The following is a 23346-nucleotide window of genomic DNA, read 5'->3' on the forward strand; positions in this document are numbered from 1 at the left end:
CAAAACAAACTGTCTAACTCAGATTTTCTGTGGCATATTCAAAGTTTTTCCAATAATATTAGAAGCATGAATATGGCAGTCCTTAGAATACCCATGTTGGCTCTCAATTTGGTAAGAACTATCTCAAACGTAGAAGCAGGATACAGTAGCTTTTTGCTGAGTAACTAGTGATAGTATTTTAAATTGAGTCTGTAACCTTTAACTCTTCTAGTAGATATAAATTCAGCATTGAGAAGAATATATTGTCCCCATAGCCACGTTTCTAATTATTCTAAATTTGCCTGTAACCTTCCAAAGATACCTAACTCAGAAACAAATCTCTGCACCATTGCCTTTATGGCTAGTGAAACAGAATCCAAGGAAATGTACCATTAAGTAATCCCTACAAAACAATACAGTGGGCATAAGTGGAAACTTTATACTTCTCTTGGGGGATTTTCCTAAAGGAAGTTCCTTCCCTTATTGTACTTCACTGATGTATTCTGTTCAGATGTCAAAGGCTAACTAGATACTGTCTTCCCCCACCTTGTCTCACTAGTAGAAATATAATCTCCAGGTTGCAGTTAAACAAACAACTTTACTGAACTAAAATTTAAAGCTGTTGTTCTTTATGTAACTTCCCCCTAGCTCTAAACAAAACAAACCTCCAAATACAGCAGAAAATCCATCTGACAGTGGCTGGAGCACTGTATTCTGGCACTTCAGGGAGTCCTGGCTTTATAGGCTTCCCCTCTACACGCCCTCTCCAGTAGTGCTGCATTGGGAATAGAATTGGTGGAACTGTTCAGATTTTAACAAAACAAATCACCACAATAAGAGGAGTGTCCTCTGCTAGTCTGAAAACCAGACAGTGCTGCATTTCATGAACTTAGAACTTATCGAAGCTTACCTACATTTTAATAAATAAAATGGGGCTCTGACTCTGAGATAGGAACCAGTTAAAAGAATCCTAGCTGTGAGAAGCCCTGCTATATGCAGAAGAAATCACTTAATGCTCTAGAAAGGTGCTGTGATACTTGGGATTAATAAAAACAGACCAGGTGATCAGATCTCATGTATTTGGTGTAGTCTCTCTTGACTATTTGAATCTTGGTAGTGTTGTGTCAAATAACTGTAGACTTATTTCTCAACAGATGCATGTTCCCGGTCATGCTGGCTTTATAGGAAATGAAGTGGCTGATAGACTTGCAAGAGAAGGAGCTGGAAAACAAAACTCCTAGCATGCTATCAAGACTAGGAAACTTCTTGCTAACTAAAGACTTGCTAACTTCGTTCTTGCTAACTAAAGACTGTTTAAGCCATAAGACATACTCTTTTCAGTTTGAAAACTTCCTGTTGGAATTGTTCAAAATAAGTTAATTTATCCTTACCTTATTTCTGGTTTAAAAATTTTAAATATATGCTGTCCTGTATAAACACACCTACTTTTTTAGAGTGTTCAGGTTACTTGGTTAATCGCTGCTTTGTTGGTGGAGGCTTACTGAACATTCAAATTTTGGTAAAAGTAAGGTGTCCAGTGTTTTTAGTTCCATTTGCCACAGTACCTGTTAATTTTTTTTAGATGTTCAATAACTGAGAGAGAACTTTAGGTTTTACAAAGTATAATTGTTTCAAAAAGTTTATGAAGGGAAATATGTTGCAATCTGAATGATAGACGTTTTCCCTTTACCAAGAGTATTGAAATAAATTTAAACTTGATAGGTTTGTCACTGTTTTTAAGCAAATAGTGTAGAAAATACTAAAGTGCAATGGCAATTATTTGAACTGCATAATCCTATAAAACATAACTTCCCCCACCGCACCTCCTCAAATGCTAATAAGTGTTTGTTTGTGTGTTAGCTCGTAAGAGTATTAGGGATGTAAATATCGGTTAAAAAAGTTAACTGGTTAATTTTGATCATTTATATCATTTAACCGGTTAACCATTAACCTAGGTTGCTCAGGCAGGCAGGGGCTGAGCTCCAGGTGGCCCGGGGGCCCGCTCCAGGCAGCCCAACATGGCCAGCCGCTCGCCAGGATAAACGGTTAAGATGGTTAAGGCCCATATAACAGTAAGCCTAATGCTTACTGGTTAACCTTTTACATCCCTAAATAGTATCCGTATAAGCTGCTGTAAAGTATTTGTTCGTCTAGACTTGCAGACGTAACAATCAACAAAGCAGGCTGCAGGGAAGTATTAGACAGGTTTCCTTTTCCAGCCACTCGAATTTCAAGTCCCCTGTAGACTTTGCTTCCAGCTTCTTCCTGAAGCAACCTCGAACTGGCCCCTAGTCAGCTATTGCCATCACAAGATGGGCTCCTGAGTGACTTCATACTGAAAACTGCCATGTTGACTGTTACATTGTCTTACACCTGTTCACTGAGAGTGATTGTTTCACACTCTAATCCATGTGCATTCTGGTGACTTTCATGCTGGTCAGAGTCTTATCTACATATAACCATATCATGTGACATACTACTTGATTCCTGCTTTTGCAAATTTGTTCCTGTGCCACATTTGAGTTCCCACTGTTTTTTCTGCCCCCTGCTTCTCTAGCACTACCATGATTTTCAAGTTATTTTGCTGGTTTTCCCCTTCTTAAACCTTTGTAATTTTTGTTCTGTTTCCCTCTCCCCTATGTCTGTCCCATTCTTTCCCCATGAACAAGAATTTAACACATTGTGCTCTTTGTCCTGACATGCTCACCCCCTCTCTTGCTCCACTGTTAACCCCATTCCTGCCTCATTTCTATTCTTTTCTCTCTTTACCTATTATCTGATTCTGCTGACCTCATTCTAATTGATTTCCTCTCTTTCGGTCCTGTTCCAAACATACTTGACTGCTCACAATCTCTATACATTGCTCTCTACCTTAGTCTGTTTTCATGGTCATTCTTCCATATCGGCCCCTTTTTTTTTTTTTTTTTTTTGGCCCATATATCTTACCCTCTAAGATGCATTTGGCTCCTGTTTCTAGCCCCTTCCCATGCCTCTTTCTTCCCCCCCCCTTGGTGGAATCCTCTATGCCATCCTAGCTTCACTTCCTGCCTCTCCCCTCTGTTTCCCCTATATTATTCGATGCTGTTTAGGTTTGTTTGATGCTCTGACACTAAAGCTTTTCCTCTTTGACATTCAGTAGTGGATTGACACTTAGCCATCGACTCGGTCATTCACTTGGTGGGTTCTGACCATTGCCACCTTTCCTCAGCATCAGTCATTCCTCGTCAACCTTGAGACATGCTGTTTAATTCACCTTTTTATCTTTTCCCTCGCAATAGCAGGGGATCCTCTATAGCTACACCCTCTTTGTTGCATTGCTGTCACTTTGATCCTTTTCCCATCTGAACACCACCTCTATGCTAGCATTTCTATACTTACTAAAATTTTGTTCTTTAAAATATCAATTTCTTTAAAATCCTGCATTCTTAGAATTATACAATATGAAAAATTATCTTCAAATGACACGGGCTGTGTCTAGATTGGCGTCTTGCCCCAAATCCAATCATTGGTATAAGCTGAACCACTCATTTCTTGTGTAGATGGGCAAAGATAGTCATTTTGGCACTTACTCCACTTGAAACCAGGATAAGCTCCACTGCTCAGAACGGCTTTGCCTTCCTATGCTTAGGGATTATACCATTTAAACCACATGGATGACTATAAAGGAGCAAATCTCCACTCTAGTCAAGGCCTTTATTAAACTCAGCTGTAGAGTTCCCTACATGGTGTCTTGCTGATACATTAAACATTTACTTTCAAAGTGAGCACTGTAGGCTTTGATGGGTAAACTGGACTTTTCCTGCATTACAAATCACTATCACTGGCTGAGGTTCAGCAGGCCTGATTATAGCTTCATACCTATGCAACTGCTGTATCTCTAATTGGATTCACATGGGGGTTACTTGAGGGTAATGTTGGCTTCAGAGATGTATTGCAGGGTTGTATGTGGCCTGCAGAACTTCTGCTAGCGTTCATGGTTCATCAGACAGTTTACCATGGTTGCCAGCTCAAAAAAACAAACCTCGAGTCCATTTAAATTCATGTAAGAACCCTATTCTAATAGTCACTTTGGGTGAAAATGCAGCCTTGTGTATTGGAGGTTTAATTCCAGCTTAACTTTGTCAGGGAGCATTTATAAAAGCCTTAATTTTACTAGTTTAATAAACTTTTTATGCTTCCTTAGTTCTAAGTTAAAAGAATATTATGCCTGTAATGTAAGCACTCAAAAATTGGGAAATCTGAGAATTAAGGTTGCCCGTGTAACCTTACTTTGGTTCCCTTGTGTGTAGGCATTGGCTGTTTTTAATTAAATGACCAGTTCCTAATTTTTCCATATGTCCCCCATCCAGGAAATTCTATCCAATTGAATGCCACCCTGGAAATTTGGTTGGATTCTTTCTCTCCCTCTGCTTCAAAATTTTTGTATAATGCTGGGCAAGTCACTTGAGCCACAGAAAAGCTCATGAATAAACAATTTTGTAGTAGGCCTAGGATTTAGATGGTGGGCTGTAAATAAAGCCAAAGCCACACACTTGAGCAATGAACATAACTAATGGAAATATTGAACAGCCACCTATGTGGCAGGGATACTGTGGCAAAAACAATGCAATCATGTAAGTGAAGTCACTAATATGTACACAAAAAGTGGACCAAATAAAGATGGAACAACCTTAATTCTGGGATTTCTTAACTTGAATTCTTGACTTTGCATTCTTGACACTGCTTTAGCATAGCTTTATGTAATTATATGGGAGGGGAGAGGGCCTTTCTGAGGAATCAACACTCTACATTTATGCTGTGTACAGCAAGCACAAATGCTTCTAAGCATCTCTTCTACAGTATTTCTGCCTTTTTTTCTTCATCAATCTATAGTGGCCCCTTAGAATATACATTAACTGCTTATGCTAAACAATCTGTTCCACCTTGCATTTAGCTGTCCCACAGAGTACCTTTCCCAGACCTGAAGAAGAGCTCTGTGGCTCAAAAGTTTGCCCCTCTCACCACCAGAAGTTGGTCCAATAAAAGATACTACCTCATCAACCTTCCCTCCCCAGTGATTAGTTTGTGATGTTGGAGAGTTGCTAGAGGGGATTTTGTGTATTACACCTGCAGTATATGTAGGCTCCAATTTTGAATGCTGCAGGCTGCGCATCATAGCCATTTAGAATTTCACAGCAACAGTGTAAATAGATCTCTCATCCCACTCCAGACCCACAGGCTGGCACTGGAGCTAAAAGAGAATCTCTGGTATCACTGAATGGCCAAGGAGATGCAGATAGGAGGCTCTTGATTTCATTGAACAGATGGCAGTAGTACACTTATAGTTCGACAGCAGCTTTCATCCAAGATTTCAAAGCACTTTACAGACATCACTTCTCACTCGATCCCTGCAAGCATTATCTTCCTTATCTTCCTTCCCCACAGATGGGGAAGCTGAAGCAGAGATGTTAAGTAATCTGATTGGGGGGGAGGGGAGAGGATGTACAAGGTGAATCTCTGATAGGGCCAGGATTGTAGAACTGTACATAGAAATGTAGAACTGGAAGGGACCTTGAGAGGTCATCTAGTCCATTTCCTTGCACTGAGGCAGGACCAAGTAAACATAGACCATCCCCGGCCCACCTGTTCTTTAAAACCTCCAATGAGGGATTCCACAACTGCTGACTGAATTTTGTGGATGAATTGGGGCACACCAGTAATTGGACAACACCATTCCACTCTCTGATTAAGTAAAGTTTATTGAATGCCTAATTAAGCAACTATTAACAGCACTCTAGCTTCTGCAGTCCTAGCAGCAAAGTCCCACAACAGAGCTGGCCAAGCACCAGAATGAGTCCTTGGAGTCTGCATCAATGGATCTTGATGGTAGCCTGTGAGAGTCTCAGAAGTCCCACAGTGTGCCAAACTTCTCCTCACAGTCTGTCTTTTATACTCTGTTGTGTTGTCTTATCAACCACACTGTTTGTGCACTTTTCCTATTCTGGAACCTTCTCTCTCTTGCTTGCTACGTTCTTGCCCCCTTCTCTTTAACTAGTTCTAACCAGTCTCAGACAGTTTTACCATGAGCTTCTGTAAGGTATAATTCTGGACCATTTAGAGTCAGGCTAACCCCCTTTTAATCTACAACAATTCCCTCCTTGGCAGCCAATTGATTTCAATTAAAGTGGTATGGGGCAAGCATCCACTTCCTCGACACCTAGCACGTTGCAGCCATCAGTGGAGCATAATAGGTCTTGGTGGCAACTCTCATATCCCAATCCAGTTCTGCTCCAGCTACATGATGAGGCGATGTGTGATATGATATTCTTGGTTTGTCCACTCAAATTGTCACTTTACCTGCCTTATCCAACAATATATACATATTAACACAACTAAAATTACAATTTGTAATAATATTATAATTGGATGTAAAAAGACATCAAACATCTTAGTTGCAGTAGGGAACCATCCCCAGTGTTTCCCACCACTGATGTTCTCTAACCTTTTTTACTTTCTCTAGTATTTGTTTTATGTTTTCACCATTATGGTGTACAGTAACTAAAATTTTCTTTGCAGGCTCTTTAGCCTTTGTTAACCATGTAAATTCTGATGTTCTAGAAGTTCTGCTATTAATGACAAATTCATACCAATGAACGTGAGGTGTGAACCTCGATACATGGTGAAATTTTCAATTAACAACTGACTTGTAAACACTGGTGATGTAAACATAAAATCACAATCTTCAATTTTTATGACATTACAAACATTGGAATAATTATATATAGCTTGATTATACATTCCATTAATTATCACATATTTATAAATAGTTCTAAACCACACATCTTTTTCCTATGTACACCACTGTATTCCTATCAGTCTCTTCACGATGTACTTCAAATGGCACACTCCTTCATTACTATTAAAACATGCATTGCTGATCTTAAAAGAAGACTCTTCTCATATAAATCCTAATCCTTGATCTACAACACAGGCTTCTAAATCTACTGACTGCCATTTATCATTGTCCCATACAGCCCATACCCTCTATGGCAGGGGTAGGCAACCTATTGCATGCATGCCAAAGGCAGCACACGAGCTGATTTTCAGTGGCACTCACACTGCCTAGGTCCTGGCCACCGGTTCGGCGGGCTCTGCATTTTAATTTAAATGAAGCTTCTTAAACATTTTAAAAACCTTGTTTACTTTACATACAACAATAGTTTAGTTATATATTATAGACTTATAGAAAGAGACCTTCTAAAAACGTTAAAATGTATTACTGGCATGCGAAACCTTAAATTAGAGTGAATAAATGAAGACTCAGCACACCACTTCTGAAAGGCTGCTGACCCCTGCTCTATGGTCCATTGGATAAAGTACAGAACCCTTTCAGTTAATATGTAGGACTACAATGGGATACACCTTTTCAACGGTAGCTTCTGCTATTGTCAATACATAGGCAACGATTGATGTTAATATTCTAAGTAAAATTTACTAATCTCCACCGAGCTTGTAACTGTCGCTCCTTTTGTGTGGCAGCATCCCATATGATTTTCCAAATTTCTACAGGTAAAATTCCATTTGTGCCATCTCTAAGATTTATGACAACATTTTGTACCCCGGCTTGCATGCAGCTTAAGGCCAAAGAAACATTACGCTGTTTAACACCAAGAGCCTTCACAACTAATTGGTCATCTTGTTCATTTATCTTTTCGCATTCTGGCAAAACATATTAACCATTCACCCATTCTCAGATCTGATAAGGATGAGTCTGAAGGTTTCAACAAGCCTTGCATCCTGAATGTTGCAGCTTCCAACTTATTTGTCCATTTTTAATGACCAAACTGGCCCAGTTAGCAATTCTTGTACATGATCATGCTTTACCACAGAGGGTCCTATTTTTGAAACATTACAGGGAAGGGCAGGAATTATTGAGAATTCTTCAATAAGCTCCTCAGGCCCTCATATCTTCCATGGACCCTTTAAGCTCGAAGTCATTAGCACACCCATGCATCCTTTACACAGACATATAAGGCTATTGGAGGAGTGCTACATTCACCATTACCTGTCTCCCTATTTTACCACAGGCCGCTGGTATTTAGTTGGTTTGCTCAATACATTTGGTGCTCTTTCACACAATTCACTCTTATTTTAGTTACATTTCCCAGTGATTACAGAGGTTTCCTGCAAGGCTGTATCATAAGTGGTATCTGCTGGGGAATATCTTATCTGTAACAGTATAGTTTGTCCTATTTTGGCCCAATGGGGCACATACCAGGACAAAAAAGACTTAAAGAAAAGTGTACTTTGCCACATACAACTGTCCACGCTACATTGTTTACTAATACAAGTAGTCACATTAAGATGATATTCTCTGTTAATGTCAAAGCACATGCTTAGTTCCATTATCTCCTTTAGTTATTTGCACAGTAGAATTTAAAAACATATCCACCCTCTCGTTATTTGCACAGAATTTAAAAACATATCCTCCCTCTGGTTAGTGCCCTGCCACATACAACTAACTATATCACACTGTTTTCTAGTCCAAAAACTTACATTGAGCCCGCATTTGCTCTCAGCGTCTGTATTACAGGTGAAAAATTAGGGCAGTTGCTGAATGAAACACCAATCCAGAATATACATTGAAAATGTAACTGATGATGCATGTCAAGTTGTTCGAGTTAGGAGTGAATGTGTTTGCTTTAAAATATATAGTTGGAGAAATGATCAACTTTTACATAAAATACAGAGAAAAACTGAATTTCAAAAATAAGATTTTTAATCTGGAACCCCAGCCTCCCCAAAATATCCCAAACTGTTGTATTATTTCCTTTAATTTCTTAAACTGAATGTAACAAAACCTAAAACTCAGATGGCCTGATGCCAACTGGTGATCGTTCTCCCAAGAAACCTGAGCTGAAAGATTTAAAATAATCTTCCATTCCTTGTACCTTAGAGCACTTCTTCTCTATGCCTATCTGTCTTTTTCAGACAGCCCCTCCAGCTTGCTTAGCATAGAAGAAATTCCCTCAGTTTTGCCTTGGGGACCAAAGGATACTGTGAGGAGCATCTGACTCAGAAATGATTTGCTCAAGCATTTCATAAACTGAATTTCCAGCAGCACAGGGAGCTGAAAGAGATGCAGCCTCCAGGCATTGGTGAGAGCCTGTGCTTTAGAGAAATCCTGCTGACCACTTTTGATCTTTCCCTTTGTCAGTTTTAGGTACATCAGAAAAATAAAAATAATTTGATACCCATCATGCTATTCTCAGCATATGTAATGAGAACAGGAACAAAAGAGAGAAAATGGGTTTAAAATAATGGAAGAAAACAAGAATCAAAACAATGTGCATTTCCTCTGGCTTTTGCTACAGTCTACCTACTTGGGAAAAAATTTAAGGTTTAAGCATATTTGTGTATGTAGATCCAGACTTAAGCATGAGAGCTTCAGGTCCTACACAGACTTACAGTCTCCCTCGAACTCCCCCATGGCCAAAAGGAGATAATACCTCCTGACTTCCCCCTCCAAAAGCAGCTCCAAATTTGTGGCAACCTTCCACTTGATTTTCCCCTCTGGCAGAAGAACAAAAGGAATAGGCCTATCCCCACTGTGGCAATGAGCCTGGAACACCTGATCTTTGTGCTCTGGCAGTGGGAATGGAGAGGCAAGTGTCTCACAGCTTGCTTTCTAGCAGCTTTGTGGCTCTGCAAATTGTAAACTAGCCCTGGGTGAAATGTTTAGACAGTGAGGTTGGAGGAACACCAATGATGCCTTGCTCAAAGCTGGAGCTAAACCCATTTAGAAGCTTACATGTACAGAAATGCTGATGAATCGTGTGTCAATATGATGCCGCATAAAGGAATTTTTTGTTTTCAATTTGCTTTTTCAAAACCCTAGGAAATGACACTATCTGTTAAAAGAACAATGAAGTTGCAAAGTCAAGCACTCAAAAGTTCGGAAAGGACAAAATCAAGGTTAATTTGGCTCCCTATGTGTAGGGCCCTACCAAATTTGCGGCCATGAAAAATGCGTCATGGACCATGAAATCTGGTCTGCCCCTGTGAAATCGGTATAGTCTACGGTAAAAGCACACAAAAGACTAGATTTCACAGGGGATACCAGCATTTCTCAAATTAGGGGTCCTGACCAAAAAGGAAATATCGGGGGGATCACAGTATTGCCACCCTTACTTCTGTGTTGCTGCCTTCAGTGCTGGGCGGCCGGAGAGGCAGCTGCTGAATAAGGGTCCAACTCTGCAGGCAGCAGTGCAGAAGTAAAGGTGGCAATACCAACTCAGATCAGTAAGGGATTGTGTCACTGCCTGTTCTATAGCCCTGGGCTTATCTGTACTGTGCAGCCCTGGCTGAAAGCCCTGGCACCAGCAGCACAATAGCCTCACCCTGGCTTCCACCAGCCTTGGTTATTCCTTGCAAGGTGACCCCAACACCTACCCCAAACCACCTTCCCTGTAGTGTCAGCTCTCTCCTGGAACACTCACAGAAGTTAAAATCACTACTTCTTTAAAGAGTCAGAAAACAGCAACCCATTAATTTAACTGGTGTTTGACACTCTTATTTCAATCACAGCACTGTCTTGGCTTATATTAAAAGTAAAAACAAGTTTCTTTAATCAAAAAGTCATAGGTTTAAGTGATACTAAGTATAAGGAATAAAGATAGAAAGAGTTATAACCAAACAAAAGTAACTATATGCTTCTAAGACTAAGACCTGATTTAACCAACTAGACTCTCTTGTTCAAAGTGTTTCTGATCAAGTCTCTTTTCCAGCAGGGTTGACCAGACTCTCAAGCCAGAGCCTCCACAGAGCTCCAATTGATCAGTTCCTTTGTCCCTTCAAGTTAAGGATACCAAAATGGTTTTTTCTCTCTCCTTATATCTTCACAAAGTTCATTGACCCTGCTGCATCTTTCCCCACCTGCTCTCCTGATGGCTTTGTTTACCACGCATGTAAGTGTACCTTCATCATCTCTGCCTGATGACCAGGCTGGTCAGACATGCAAATGTAAGGGGATTGTTGCCCCCTTACTAACATTCAGTTGGAGTAGTTTAGTTGGCTAGTTCCCAGTACTAAAAGGGAAAGGGTCTATAGGAAATCAGGACCCTGAGACTGATAGTCCCCAGGAACAATGGGGAGAGGCCAATGCTTCAGGTCAGCCTGAATGACAGGGTGGGCAGGCTAATCAGGGAGTCAGGAGGCCAGGGAGGTCCCGTCGTCCGTGTGAGCTGAAATTGCCTGGGTCAGACAGAGTGGGGTCGAGCTAAAGAGCTGGGGAGCAGAGCTGTGCCAGATCCAGAGAGAGCAGAGCTGAAGCCCAGCCAGAGGCACAGCCCAGAGAGAGCAGACTTGCCCTGGGAGGAGAGCTGCAGCAACCAGAGCCAGAAGGACCAGAAAAGCAGCCCACGAAGCAGGTCAGTGCTAGGAACAGAGTCACAAAAGCAGCCTGCAGAGCAGACCTGTTCTGGGAGCAGAGCTGTAGCAACCAGAGGCAGAGGGGCCAAAGAAGCAGCCCAGGGAGCTGGAGGCAGAGCAGCAGCAGTGCTGAGACAGAGTGGTGGAGCTGGGGCTGGAGCAGTCCGGAGCTGGGTGCGGTGAGCAGCTGGGGAGAGCAAGGGGGCTCTGGACAGCGGGCCCAGCACAGGGAGACACCTCAGGCAAGAGGCTCTGCAGGCCAGGCTTGGATCGTATCCCCGACAGGACGGGGGCAACACTGGGAAGAAGGGTCCTACCACTTGGAGCCTGAGAGCGTGTGGCCACCACCAGAGCAAGTGTCCAACCCACAGCATCCCTAGAGCACAGCCAGGGCCTGAGGAGGAGGCCTGGGACTTACAAGGAACAGACTGTGAACTGCCCTGACATTCCAGAGACACTGTTTGTGATGTTCCCTGCCACAGGGCGGGTTGATGTGTTTCCTTTAACCTTTCCCATTTTTCCTTATTCTTTTTAAAATTAATTTTTGATTAAATAACTTGCATTTGCTTTAACTTATATATAATGGTCAGTGGGTCAGAGAACTGCCCATTGCAGAGAGAGTACCCCGCAGTGGGGACACCCTAGCCCCTGCCCTAGGTGACCACAGCAGGGTTGGGGGTTGAGCCCCCCAGGAATCCTGGGCCCAGCCTTGTTGGGGTTACGAGGACTGTGCCAGACAGGAGAGTGGAAGGGGAGTCCTCAAGGGCAGGGAGGCCACTGGGTAAAGGAAGTGGGAGCAAGGACTCAGATCCTTTCGCTAGCCCACTTCACGGGGGTAATGCAGAAGCCAGGAAAGTTCCCCACAATAGCGGGACTATTCCCCTGCTTACACAAATACAGATTCCTTTGTCTATGGCTGACTGGGTTTATGCATTGCTTGCCAAACACATTTTAAGGACATAATTCTAGCACATATTTATAACATTGTACATACACCACACAATGATTTTCAGGACAAGTGTTACCAGTTTGTATATGATATCTTACATGACAACTTTTAGATACAGATTATGGCAACAGAGTGTTAGATATACTAAGTATGTGAGGCCTGACAAGAGTTGCTGACCCAGTAGTGAACATCAATGGGCCTCAGTGTCACCCTAAGCCCTGGCCTACACTGCAGAGTTAGGTTAATGCAAGACAGCTTATGTCAACCTAAGTATGTAAGTGTCTACACTAAAATTTAGTTCCTGCTGACGTGACTCATCCACTCCACCAACTTAATAACTACATCTCCATGAGAGGTGTAGAGTCACTGTCAATGTAGTTAGGTCAACGCAGCGTCAGTGTAGACACTGTTGCTTACACTGACTGTTGCTGGCTTTCAGAAGCTGTCCCACAATGCCTTACACTGACAGTTCAATCAGAGCAAGCGTGCCTGGTGAGGACACACACCATCAACATAAGGTGCAAAGTTTAGACACGCACAAGTGATTTAATTACTCTGGCAGCTATACACTTACATAAATTAGATCAACTTAATTTTGTAGTGGACATGGCCTAAATTCTCTGAAAAATCAAATCATATGTGCTTCAAATTTGGTGCCAAAAATTAGTGGACACTTTTGCTCTTAATCTCTTGTCACTGACAGGAGTAAGGGGGCCAAGACTGGTGACAGCTGGGGCCTGGAATGGAGCTAGGCAGCTGGGTGCGAGCCCTGGCCGGGAGCCAGGGCCTTGGCTGGGGGTGGAGTGGGGCTGGATGACATTCCCTCCCCACCCCCCATGGGGGCTGACCTGGGGCCCTGCCGTGCCCCCGAACATTCCTCCGCACCGCACGACCCACATTTTGGGACAGTGGTGGGCAACCTGTGGCCTGTCAGGGTAATCCGCTGGTGGGCCGCCAGACAGTTTGTTTACATTTGCACAGCTGCCTGCAGCCCCCAGTGGCCGCAGTTCGCCATTCCAGGCCAATGGGAGCTGTGGGAAGCAGCACCCTGAAGTCCGTGCTGCATACTGCAGCTCCCATTGGCCGGGAATGGCAAACAGGCCCTGCCTGTGGATGAGGAATAGCTCAGTGGTTTGAGCATTGGCCTGCTAAACCCAGGGTTTTGAGTTCAATCCTTGAGGGGGCCATTTAGGGAGCTGGGGCAAAAATTGAGGATCAGTCCTGCTTTGAGCAGAGGGTTGGACTAGATGACCTCCTGAGGTCCCTTCCAACCCTGATAGTCTGTGATTCTAAAGACTGTCTCGTGGCCTGCCAGCGGATTACCCTGATGGGCTGCATGCAGCCCATGGCAGGTTGCCCACCACTGGTTTGGGACCACTGATCTAGATATAAATCTTATCTATAAATTATGTGTTATAACACCATTTTCTTACTTAAACTGCAGAAACGGGACCAATGCAGCAACTTTAGCTGGACACAGAAACGTTTAACATTAGTATTGTGACAATAATGCAAATCTTTAGACCCACGTAAAAAAAAACCCCATCAGATTACATTATTTTTCTGGCAATTGGCAAATACATTAAAAAAAAAAAAAAAAAAAAAAAGGCCAGCCAGGCTGGTCCAATACCAGCCAGACGGTCCCCCTCGGCATGGGTAAACTAACTCCGGGGGTACTGGAATATTGTAATGTTACTGCCCAAGCGTTTCAGTGCAGCTGCTGGATTTCCTCTTCCAAGGCAACCCGTGTCTTACCTAGGAGGCTAAGCCTTAGTACTTGTTCCTATGACCGATGCAGCCTGTTTCTGCCCAGTCCCACAGAGCGTGTGGCGCGCGAGCTCCCGGCCGGGCGGGGGTGGAAGCCGCGGCCCCTTTGCTGCCCGGCCGCTTTGGCAGCGGGCGCCCTGCGGATCACGCGCCCCGCCCGTGGGCTGCAGCCAGCCCGGCTGCGCGGCGGGAGGGCCCGATTGGCTGGCTTAGAGCCGGGCCGGCGCGCCGCGGAGCAGCCGCGGGGCAGGATGGTGGAAGCGTGGTACATGGACGAGTCCGGAGAGGACCAGAGGGCCCCGCACCGGCAGGAGCCGCACCGGCCCGTCAGCCTGGAGCAGCTGCGCCGGCTCGGAGTCTTCCACTGGAAAGTAGGCGGCGAGACTGGCTGCAGCGCGGGAGGGGGAGCGGGCGGCGCCTGTAGCCCGGCCACTCAGCCGTGGCCCCCGGGAGCCCCTGGCCCGCAGCCTCCCGCCCGCCCGGCTCCCGCCGGGACTCGCCGCAGCGGCTCGCGCAGTACGGGCCCCTGGGCCCGGACATCTCTGGCCTTTGCCTCCGCCCACAGACTTGTTTGCAGCGTGTGAGCGCCAGCGTGGCTCGTCGCACGCTGCAGCCCGGCGCTGGCCACGGCCCGATCCCCGTTCCCAAAGCCCGCTGCGGCGGCCGGGGGTTGAGGATCGCCGCTGGCCTTTGATAGGGGAAGGGGGGTACTGCTTTACTGTTACCAGCCCAGGGTGGGTCCTCTCCTCTGCCCGACTCACTTACCATTTGCCTTTTAAATGAACTCTCCGCACTTTAGCCCCTGCCCTTGCTGAGAGTCTGTGCCGCAGCACTAGCAACCGCAGCAGTTTGACGGATGCTCCTGCTTATTCCTGAAATACCCTTCACTTCCTTAACGCGTAGTGGCACATCCACATGGCCTGGCTTTGCCTGTTAATATTGGAGATAATGGAGACCCATCTTCACGGTCCAGTGGGTCAGAGCCTGTGCCAAAGGGAATCCAAATGTATCAGGTAGCCTAAAAGGCTTATCTGGGCCCAGACATGGTTCTTGATAGAGGTGCTAATAAGGAATTGAATCTCAGTGCAGGGAGGGCCAAAGGAGTGTCAGTGTCCTGCCCTTGTAATTTAAAAATCATGATTTGTTTTTTTTTAAATAGAAGTGAAAACCTAAGTTCCCTGCTGGAATTGGAAGCATGCGTGCCTGCTTAAATGTAAAGGTGGTATCATATGCTTTCCATCCTCGTGTGAGGTTTAATGTACACAAGACAAAAACTGCATAAATGGCTTAGCCTCTTAAGCTCCCACTTTTCAAAACTGATTTAGCTTAAGTCTGAGGCCTTGTCTAAACTCAAGAATTGTACTGCTTTACCTAACCCAGTACATTTGGGCAGCTAACCATGATCTCTCCTTCCCACAGGCTAATTCAAGGGGTTCCTAAAGTGAAGTACATGTACATTGGTGGTGGTCTATAATGCAGGGGTCGGCAACCTATAGCACGCGTGCCAAAGGTAGCACGCGAGCCGATTTTTAATGGTACGCTGCTGCCTGACGGGTCCCAGCCGCTGGCCCTGCTCAGCCTGCTGCAGAACCCTAGCCCGCACCCCCAGGACCCTAGCCCACACCCCCAGCCCCCGCCCTGACCCCTGCACCCCCTCACACCCCCCCCAGCCCTTACCCTTGCACCCCCTTCACACACTTCTAGCCCTCTGCCCTGACTCCTGTACCCTCACCCCCCCAATCCTCTGTCCTGACCCCTGCACCCCCTCACACACACCCAGCCCTCTACCCTGACCTCTGCACCCTCCAACGACCCCAGCCCTGACTCCAGCACCCCCCACACATACCCAGTCCCCCCACATCCCATGCCCTGCCTCTTGCACCCCCACATTCCCACCCCCACCCTGAGCATCAAACAGGAGCTCCTGCACCCCCCCACACATTCCCACCTGCACCCCTCGCACCAAATGGGAGCTGCCCTGGTAAGCACTCCACACCCAAACCTCCTGCCCCAACCCTGAGCCCCCTCCCTCATTCTAGCTCCTTGCCAGACCCTGCACCCCAACCCCCAGCCTGCTCCTTCACCCCCAGCCCTGTGCTCAGTGCGCTCCTACCCTCAGTTCAGTGCAGACAGAGAGGAAGAGAATGGGCTAGAACCAGGGAGAAGATAGGTACCCACTGTATGTGAGCAGGGCTGGGATCCCAGACCGGCAGCGGGCTGAGCGGGGTCAGCAGCCGGGACCGTGGCTGGCAGGAGCCGGTGGACGGAACCCCAGACCGGCAGCGGGCTGAGCCGCTCAGCCCACTGCCGGTCTGGGGTCCTGGCCGCTGGCCCCGCTCAGCCTGCTGCCGGCCTAGGTGAACAGAACCCCAGGCTGGCAGGGGCTGAGTGGGCCGGCGGTGTAAGATTAGCATTTTAATTTAATTTTAAACGAAGCTTCTTAAACATTTTGAAAACCTTGTTTACTTTACATACTTTACTTTACTTTAGTTTAAGACTTATAGAGAGAGACCTTCTAAAAAACGTTAAAATGTATTACTGGCATGCGAAACCTTAAATTAAAGTGAATAAATGAAGACTCGGCACACCACTTCTGAAAGGTTGCTGACCTCTGCTATAATGGGTGAGTCAGACAGAAGAACTACATAATTGAGCAATTCTGGCACCTAGGCTACAAGCCAGACAGTCTTGTACTGTAAAATCTATCCCTTATGGATACACAAGATAGAATTCAATAATTCCTGTCTCCCAGTCACATGCTGGGTTCACTAGAGCAAGTAGCCTTTATAAGAGACTCTTATAAGCCTGATATGAGAAACTCTTTTAGGGCTGTGATATGTACCTGTGGTGAGATTTATAAAGGTTTTTATAGCATGGTATTTATTGCATAAAGTGTAGGCTTATCAGTAACAAGTCACTGAGCATATTGTTAATTCCTACCAAAAAAAAAAATTAGAGCTGAAAATGTGGAGCCTCACACAGCCTCTTTCATTTGGCTTATTAAAATGTTTCCCACATCTGGGAAGGTGGAACAATAATAGATACTGAGCAAAGAAAGTCTGTAACCAGAGCAGTTTAATGAAGTTTTAAAATAATCGATGAAGACACCTGCCCTCCCTCCCCACATTGTTGTTGCCACCAACTTTCAACCGAATGTTATTTATTTATTTATTTTGCTGTCATGCTGCTGCTTCCCCTACCAAGGCTAATTTGTTTTGGAAGCATGCCTTGCCAGGGTTGGCAGGCTGCCTGGTGGGAAAATGGTAGTGAAGTAACTACGAACAACGAGAATGTTCCTCCTGGTAACTCCAAACTTCAGCAACTGTGCAGGGACAATGGCAATCCTGCTGATTAGTCATGAGGGACTCCCAGTTGTTTTCTTTGTGAGGGACAGACACGATTCACTCCAACACTGGGATTCTGGCTCTGGAACAAGAAGAAGAAGCAGACTCTGTGGGAGCAGCGTCTGAAGGCAGATTGAGCTCGCTTCCCCAGTACGTCCCGCTGAGACACCCACACTGACTCTGAAAAGCTAGCTTTTCTATAATCCCTTTTTTCCCTTTAGACTACACAATAACAAATAAATAACCTTGCTGGACTTGTTAGTAACTAGTATGTAACTTGAAATGTTATTTATACATTAACTGGCTGCACTTCTTGGTTTTGGAAGCGGTCGTTTGGGTATCCTGGCTATCTCTCATGGATGTTTGTTTGTTTTTAATTCCTCCTCCAAAAAATCACACAGTTGGATGCTGACAACTATGAGACTGACCCAGACCTAGCAAGGATTCGGAAAGAGAAAAACTATTCTTGGATGGATATAATAACGATACATAAAGATAAGCTGCCAAATTATCAAGACAAGGTAAAGCAGCCCTGGTTTGGATCTGGGAAGGGAGTAAGTTCTGAAGTCTGCAACGAGAGTGTGCACCAGCTTTTGAAGTGCACGCTCAGAACCTGCTCTTTGAACAATGGATTTTCCCCCATTTTTAAAAATCACATTGTTTAGTTTTTAGCTTTTCAAATGACTGCTTGGATTCCATTTTTAAAATGAGAGAGAGTTTTGTGTTTTCTGTAATTGCTTTCCCTTTAGTAGCTTACATATGATGCCTTTTAGAATGGTTCCCATTAATAAGAGTGGCTCTCACTTGTCATGTTGAAACTGCACATATGCAAATGTAGCCCTGCAAACATTATTAGATTGTCATCCAAACTAAGTCAGACCATTGCCAGCTTGGGGCTTTGGCACAATCTTTCCCCAGTGAACTTCAGAGCAGCAAGCCCTGTGCTTGGTCACTGCTGCCCTAGGACATGGTGGTAATTTTAATCAACAATAACAAATCCCTCAGTACTGTCATAAATAATTTCACAGTGTTCTCAGAAAAAGGAGGCCACTCTTGGCCTGGTTGTCAAGGTGATTGATTTTAGTGCTAAGAATATTTTAACATACTCACCATTGGAGGGAATTGGAACTTCTGCCAAATTCATTTTGATGGGAATTTGTGACCTCCCATACATATGATTTGAAATAACTTGTGAGCATGCCCACTTGACAGTTTTCAAAGTTGAAACACGCCTACAGCTACATACACTTTGGGGATTGTCAGCCTGCAAAATGTATTAGTTGGTAATTAGTTCTTTTGTCTCCAGTACATTTTTGTAAAGTCTGAAATGTGCTAAACACTTGAGGGTTATGAGGGATTTGTGCAGTTCCCCAGCTGAGAAATGTTTTAATTTGGGGAACTAATGTCCTGGTTGCTTCAGAACAGATCAGCAGGAACAATGTCAAGTTCTCAGTTATGCATTTTATAATGAAACTCCTTCCTCACCAGTTAAACATAAAGATGTGCCACTCCAACTGAATGGGAATGGTATGGTAACTCAGGAGTGCGGTGCGGATGGTGAGGTTTCTCCATATCCATCTTAAATGGAGTTGTTCCTCAAGGGTTCATCACTTCCTTCCCTACCCATGGCATTGCAGTAGTTTCCTTTCTCTCTCTCTTCTTCCCCACCCCACAAGTCCTCATGGGACTCCTTCAGAGCCTGGCATTATTGCTCCTAAATTGCCTGAAAGACAAAGTATCCTTCCTCTCCCAAAGATCTGAGAGAACATTATCGCAGCTGGTTAAGGAGCAAGGCCTTGAATTTGGGACTGTGGCCCAGGGTCTGTCTCTTGTTGACGGTACAAATCATTATGCAGCGGGAAACCTTGTTGGCAATAATTACTTATATTGTTCTCATGTAGATGATTAGCTACAGTAGGCAGTGATGTTGCATTTGACTTATTCCAGTGTAAAGTGACAGGGGACTTCAGCTCTGTCATATTTGTGCATCCCAGATAATTGTATAACTATAGATGAATATTATCCTACCAAGCATAGACCTGACTTTATGTGCTGTTAACATAGTCTAGTAATGCATTGGTCAGAGTTTTATATCTTTCTGGACTCCTTTGTAAAGAGTCTCCCAGATGTTGGGAGACTATAAGATGCCACAGGCCTCTTTGCCGCTTTTACAGATCCAGACTAACACGGCTACCTCTCTGATACTTATCTCCATATGCCCTTGTATTTAGATTTATTTCTTTGTTCAACAAACTTAAAAAGAAATGTAATATCCTCTCCTTCCTACCCTAGATAAAAATATTTTATGAAGAACATTTGCATTTGGATGATGAAATTCGCTACATCCTTGAAGGAAGTGGCTACTTTGATGTTCGAGACAAAGATGACAAGTGGATCCGGATTTTCATGGAAAAGGGAGACATGATAACTCTTCCTGCTGGCATATATCACCGATTTACACTGGATGAAAATGTTTGTATATGGCTTTATCTATTACACTCCTAGGTATATGTGTTGACAGACAAGTGTACAAAGGCATATTGCATATTGGTGACTAAATATGCTATTTCAGATCTGCAGTTCATTAAACCAGGAATGTGAGGAATACAAAATGATTTATAGAATCTGAGCTTTCACCTCATAGTTGCCAGTTCACATGCAGCTCATCAGTAGTGACTTCAAGTCGCTGCCATCTTAGACATGTTCTGTATCTTGTGTGAAATAAGCATATAGTCTGAGTCCAGAGATTCTACAGCAGGGGTGGGCAAACTTTTTGGCCCGAGGGCCACATCAGGGTTGCAAAACTGTATGGAGGGCCGGGTAGGGAAGGCTGTGTCTCCCCAAACAGCCTGACCCCTATCTGACCCCTCCTGCTTCCCACCTCCTGACTGCCCCCCTCAGAACCCCTGACCCATCCAACGCCCCCTGCTCCTTGTCCCCTAACTGCCCCCCCCCAGGACCCACGCCCCTAAGGCCCCCGCCCCGGAACCTCTCCCCATCCAACCTCCCCGCTCCCTGTCCCCTGACTGCCCCGACCCCTGTCCACATCCCCGCCCCCTGACGGGTCCCCCAGGACTCTCACACCTATCCAACCGCCTCTTGCTCCCCGTCCCTGACTGCCCCCTGGAACCCTCTGCCCCATTAACACCGCCACTCCCCATCCCCTTACCATGCCGCTCAGAGTGGCAGGACTGGCTTATTGGAAAGCCTGGGAGGTGCACGGGCGCAAGCCGTGCTGCCCGCGTGGTGGCGTAGCTGCAGGGGAGGGGGGCAGTCGGGGAGGGGCTGGGGGGTAGCCTCCCCAGCCAGGAGCTCAAGGGCCGGGCAGGACGGTATCCGGCCCGTGGGCTATAGATTGCCCACCTCTGTTCTACAGCTATCCATCGCACAAACCACCACCAGAGTTGACTGAGGCATGGAGACTGATTCATCCAGGCTGAAGGCAGAGCCGCATAGGGAAGTTTGAATTGCCTCTGTTCTGTACCTCTTCTGTGGATAAATTGAGCATACTTGTCTTGGCATCTTTCATGAGTACTAAACTCGCCTGTAGAGAGGGAGTGTAGTCTAGTGGCTAGAGCCACAGCTGGCAGTCAGAAATCCTAGATGAATTCCCGGCTCTGCCATTGACTTGCTCTCTGACCTGCTGAGAGGGGTTATATGTGTAATATAGCCCAAAGGCCTTATCTGTCTGTGGGAATAGCCTTGAATCAGCAATCAGTGTAGCTGCACCGGTGCTGACTCCCACGTGTGGCCAAGGATGTGCTCACTTGGTGCAAACCCCAGCGTTGCACGTCTACATTCAGGGGTCTGTGCTGGTGCAGCTACACCAAGGCCGATGTCCCAATACAGGCAAAGCCTGAGGGACTTGCTCAAGGTCATGGAATTTCCCCATCTGTGAAATGGGATAATACTTTATCTGCCTTACAGGGGGGTTGAGGATCCTCTGAAGTTTTTAAAACCGTATATAAGCGCAAAGTACCGTTACTACTACAATGGCCAGGTTGCTGGGAACACCGAAGCAAAATAGTGATGGAACTCCCAGGTTGGTGTGACGCTCCTAAAGCGCCTTGAGAAGGTGGAAAGTACCATAAACCTCAACAGGAGTTGTTAACTCTACTATTCAGACGCCTCCAAAAGGAGCTGTTATGCCATTTGCCATGTCCTTTTCCTTCTGCAGAACTACGTGAAGGCAATGAGGCTGTTTGTTGGAGAGCCAGTCTGGACAGCATACAACCGGCCAGCTGATCACTTTCCTGCTCGAGGACAGTACGTGAAGTTTTTGGCACAGTAATACTCTCTGAAGTCTAATGTGCGGAATGTCCTCAAGCCTGAGCAGAATGTAAATTGGGACTCTTGTACTTCAATACCACTCACTGCGGGATGTGTTCCGTTTCCCCTGTCCAAACGTGCTTCTCTAGCTCTAATTTTGGGAGGGTGAATGGGGAGTATGGCAAACGCTGAATGTTCATTCTAGTCTGAAATGATGCTATCAAACTACTTAAGGTGATTGTATTTAATTAAAAAACTGCTGCATTCTCTCAAAGAATCTGCACAAGATGAATTCACATAATCAGAACCTTCATATGCAGCTTACCTAGCTCTGCCCTGGTACAATGTCTGTGACTTTGTTATAATGAATTGCAGTGATTTACTTTTGCAGCATTTTAATAAAATGATTTTCTACCTTTAAAGGTCTGTTAGCTATTTTCATGTCCTGACACTAAGAACCCATTGGACAATAGTGTTTCTGTGACTGTGCTAACTGGGTTCCGGTCCCAGCTCTGTCACTGACTTGCTTTTTGACATTGGACAAATCATTAACTCTGCTTTAATTTCACCATTTGTAAAATGGAGATAAGTAGAGTTATCCACCTTAGTCCAGTGTTTTGAGATCTTCAGACACTGTGTAATTACTGGTTCTGTGGATGAAGGGAAAGCAGTGGATGTATTGTTTCTTGACTTTAGCAAAGCTTTTGACACGGTCTCCCACAGTATTCTTGTCAGCAAGTTAAGGAAGTATGGGCTGGATGAATGCACTATAAGGTGGGTAGAAAGCTGGCTAGATTGTCGGGCTCAACGGGTAGTGATCAATGGCTCCATGTCTAGTTGGCAGCCGGTGTCAAGTGGAGTGCCCCAAGGGTCGGTTCTGGGGCCGGTTTTGTTCAATATCTTCATAAATGATCTGGAGGATGGTGTGGATTGCACTCTCAGCAAATTTGCGGATGATACTAAACTGGGAGGAGTGGTAGATACGCTGGAGGGGAGGGATAGGATACAGAGGGACCTAGACAAATTGGAGGATTGGGCCAAAAGAAATCTGATGAGGTTCAATAAGGATAAGTGCAGGGTCCTGCACTTAGGATGGAAGAATCCAATGCACCGCTACAGACTAGGGACCGAATGGCTAGGCAGCAGTTCTGCGGAAAAGGACCTAGGGGTGACAGTGGACGAGAAGCTGGATATGAGTCAGCAGTGTGCCCTTGTTGCCAAGAAGGCCAATGGCATTTTGGGATGTATAAGTAGGGGCATAGCGAGCAGATCGAGGGATGTGATTGTTCCCCTCTATTCGACATTGGTGAGGCCTCATCTGGAGTACTGTGTCCAGTTTTGGGCCCCACACTACAAGAAGGATTTGGATAAATTGGAGAGAGTCCAGCGAAGGGCAACAAAAATTATTAGGGGTCTAGAACACATGACTTATGAGGAGAGGCTGAGGGAGCTGGGCTTGTTTAGCCTGCAGAAGAGAAGAATGAGGGGGGATTTGATAGCTGCTTTCAACTACCTGAAAGGGGGTTCCAAAGAGGATGGCTCTAGACTGTTCTCAATGGTAGCAGATGACAGAACGAGGAGTAATGGTCTCAAGTTGCAGTGGGGGAGGTTTAGATTGGATATTAGGAA

General features: G+C 45.2%; 2 protein-coding genes and 1 pseudogene across 12 annotated transcripts in view; 2 read left to right on the top strand and 1 right to left on the bottom strand.

Moving 5' to 3' along the window:
- RNASEH1 (ribonuclease H1) overlaps window positions 1–11960 on the top strand; it is a 28588-nt gene extending 16628 nt beyond the window's left edge. For 7 of the 8 annotated variants that reach the window (XM_073336115.2, XM_073336114.1, XM_073336113.1 and 4 more), the window contains one exon: window positions 1134–4675. In XM_073336115.2, coding sequence (XP_073192216.1) covers window positions 1134–1220 — 87 coding nt within the window. In that variant the 3' untranslated portion in view covers window positions 1221–4675. Of the gene's footprint in view, window positions 1–1133; window positions 4676–10748 lie in introns of those variants that run through there. The other variant, XM_073336109.2, reaches the window with a different exon arrangement.
- On the bottom strand, window positions 5701–9814 carry LOC140908199 (uncharacterized; annotated as a pseudogene).
- Window positions 11961–14159: 2199 nt separating the features above from the next.
- ADI1 (acireductone dioxygenase 1) overlaps window positions 14160–23346 on the top strand; it is a 41594-nt gene continuing 32407 nt past the window's right edge. The window contains exons 1-4 of one of the 4 annotated variants that reach the window (XM_073336102.2): window positions 14160–14475; window positions 17850–17969; window positions 19741–19920; window positions 21626–21714. In XM_073336102.2, the coding sequence (XP_073192203.1) occupies window positions 14356–14475; window positions 17850–17969; window positions 19741–19920; window positions 21626–21714 (509 nt within the window). In that variant the 5' untranslated portion in view covers window positions 14160–14355. Of the gene's footprint in view, window positions 14476–16512; window positions 16728–17849; window positions 17970–19740; window positions 19921–21625; window positions 22140–23346 lie in introns of those variants that run through there. The other 3 variants (XM_073336103.2, XM_073336105.2, XM_073336106.2) reach the window with 3 other exon arrangements.

The sequence above is a fragment of the Lepidochelys kempii genome, chromosome 3 (assembly GCF_965140285.1).
Source record: "Lepidochelys kempii isolate rLepKem1 chromosome 3, rLepKem1.hap1, whole genome shotgun sequence".
Lineage (NCBI taxonomy): Eukaryota > Metazoa > Chordata > Testudines > Cheloniidae > Lepidochelys > Lepidochelys kempii.